Raw genomic sequence first — 1602 nt, 5'->3', positions numbered from 1 at the left:
AGTGAATGGTCCGAGAGAGAGAACAAGACGGAAGGCACACACCATTGCTGCTGGGACATCCTACTCGTTAAGCCACCAGCCTCTCTCATGTGGGAGGGACCGCACAGGAGCCTGAAAGCCGGGACGCGTGGACCACGGGGGTCATCTCGGACGCAGGCCACAGACCCACCGTGCCCACACAGTGGTCATGTTGTACGCGAGGCCTTATCTACCACTTTCTGTCCCACGTGTGACAAAGTGGGAAGCAGGGACAGGCGGCTAATAACGCTCTGTCACTCGCTCTGGGAGCCTCTCCGGGCTTCGACACCATCCCCACCCAGAGGAGGAAGAGGGACTCGATGTTGAGTCGCTGGCCTCTCATCGGCCGGTTCTTCTGTGAGGAGACTGATGACAAAGGTGTCCCCAGGGTACCCAGTACATTTGCACCTTCCCCATTTCCAGTGACCATGGCCTTGGCAGTGGGGTTCAGCTAGCTCTTCATTCCAGGCTCCCAACCCCGTGGGGCTCTGCTCACCTGTGTTCGTGGTGGCAGGTCACAGAGGCAGACGGGGCCCTCATTCCATCCCAGATGGTCGTGACAGTGGCTGAGTAGGACTGGGCCGGCCACAGACCCCACACAGACACCCTCTTCCCGCAGGACGACCTGTTCTGAGAGTCCTGCTGTCCACCCACCTGCAACTCAAAGGCCTCATAGCCTCCCCGGGGGCAGGACCAGGTCAAGACGACCCCGTGACCCCCAGAGGTGCTCATGCAGGAGGTGATGGTGACAGGGCTCGGGGCTGGGAAGAGAGGACAGGAGGAGTCAGTAGGAGCCACACGGGGGGGCTGTCCACCCCACCCCACTTCCCACCTGTGGTGCCAATTCTCTGAGAACTAGCCCATCCTTTCCTTCCCAGAAGCAAAATCCCTCTTCATGTCTCATAGTCTGTCCTCCCCAAAGGGACACACAACAGACCCTTCAAACTACAACTCCCATGAGCCCTGCACGCTCTGTATCACTTCAGCTTATGAAGCCATGACCCCATGACCTGATGGGATTTGGAGTCCACTCACCTCCCACTGTCCCCAGGTCTGACTTAGGTCCCCACCAGGTAGAAGGGGGCCCATCTCACCTGTGGATTCAAGGAGGCCCTGTGCAGAACTGGCCACATTGCTCCTCTCTGCCCACACGCTGAAGTAGTACAGAGTCCCGGGTTCCAGAGCCTGAACCTCATAGTAGGTGTGACTGGTCTCTCCTGTCTGGTTGGCCTGATGTCCTCGGGGGTCATGGTCTCCTTGGGGATGTCCCCCAGCGGCCCACTGGACCCAGTATGTGTAGGCCTGAGAGTGGGGGTCTGTGGGGGCCTTCCACCGCAGGGTGATGGAGCTGCCGCTCTGAGCTTCCTTGTGCAAATCCATGACCCTGTTGGGAGCTGACAAATGGGGACAGAAGCTCAAGGGGCTCTATAGCCAAGGACCCTTCATCCCAAGCCTGCTCACCTCCCCTGATTGCTCAGTCATCAGACGAGTCCTCTTCCTAGGAAATGTGAACCACAGAAAAGAGGCCAGGTGGGGACCAAGATCACTCAATACCTCTCTGCCCTGAGTCTATAGCCTTGGGTC

The 1602-nt window shown here is 58.7% G+C and overlaps 1 protein-coding gene across 1 annotated transcript in view; it reads right to left on the bottom strand.

Moving 5' to 3' along the window:
• Positions 1-514: 514 nt before the first annotated feature.
• The window catches only part of LOC116863717 (receptor-type tyrosine-protein phosphatase H-like), a gene marked incomplete at both ends in the record, with an annotated part of 1264 nt that continues 176 nt past the window's right edge, over positions 515-1602 (bottom strand). The window contains 2 exons of the mRNA XM_032851087.1: positions 515-779; positions 1113-1412. Of these exons, the coding sequence (XP_032706978.1) occupies positions 515-779; positions 1113-1412 (565 nt within the window). The remainder of the gene's footprint in view (positions 780-1112; positions 1413-1602) is intronic.

The sequence above is a fragment of the Lontra canadensis genome, unplaced genomic scaffold (genome assembly GCF_010015895.1).
Source record: "Lontra canadensis isolate GAN:19392208 unplaced genomic scaffold, GSC_riverotter_1.0 scaffold2505, whole genome shotgun sequence".
In the NCBI taxonomy this organism is placed as follows: Eukaryota; Metazoa; Chordata; class Mammalia; order Carnivora; family Mustelidae; genus Lontra; species Lontra canadensis.
Note: the sequence above shows the minus strand (reverse complement) of the source record. Positions and strands in the feature narration are given on the sequence as shown.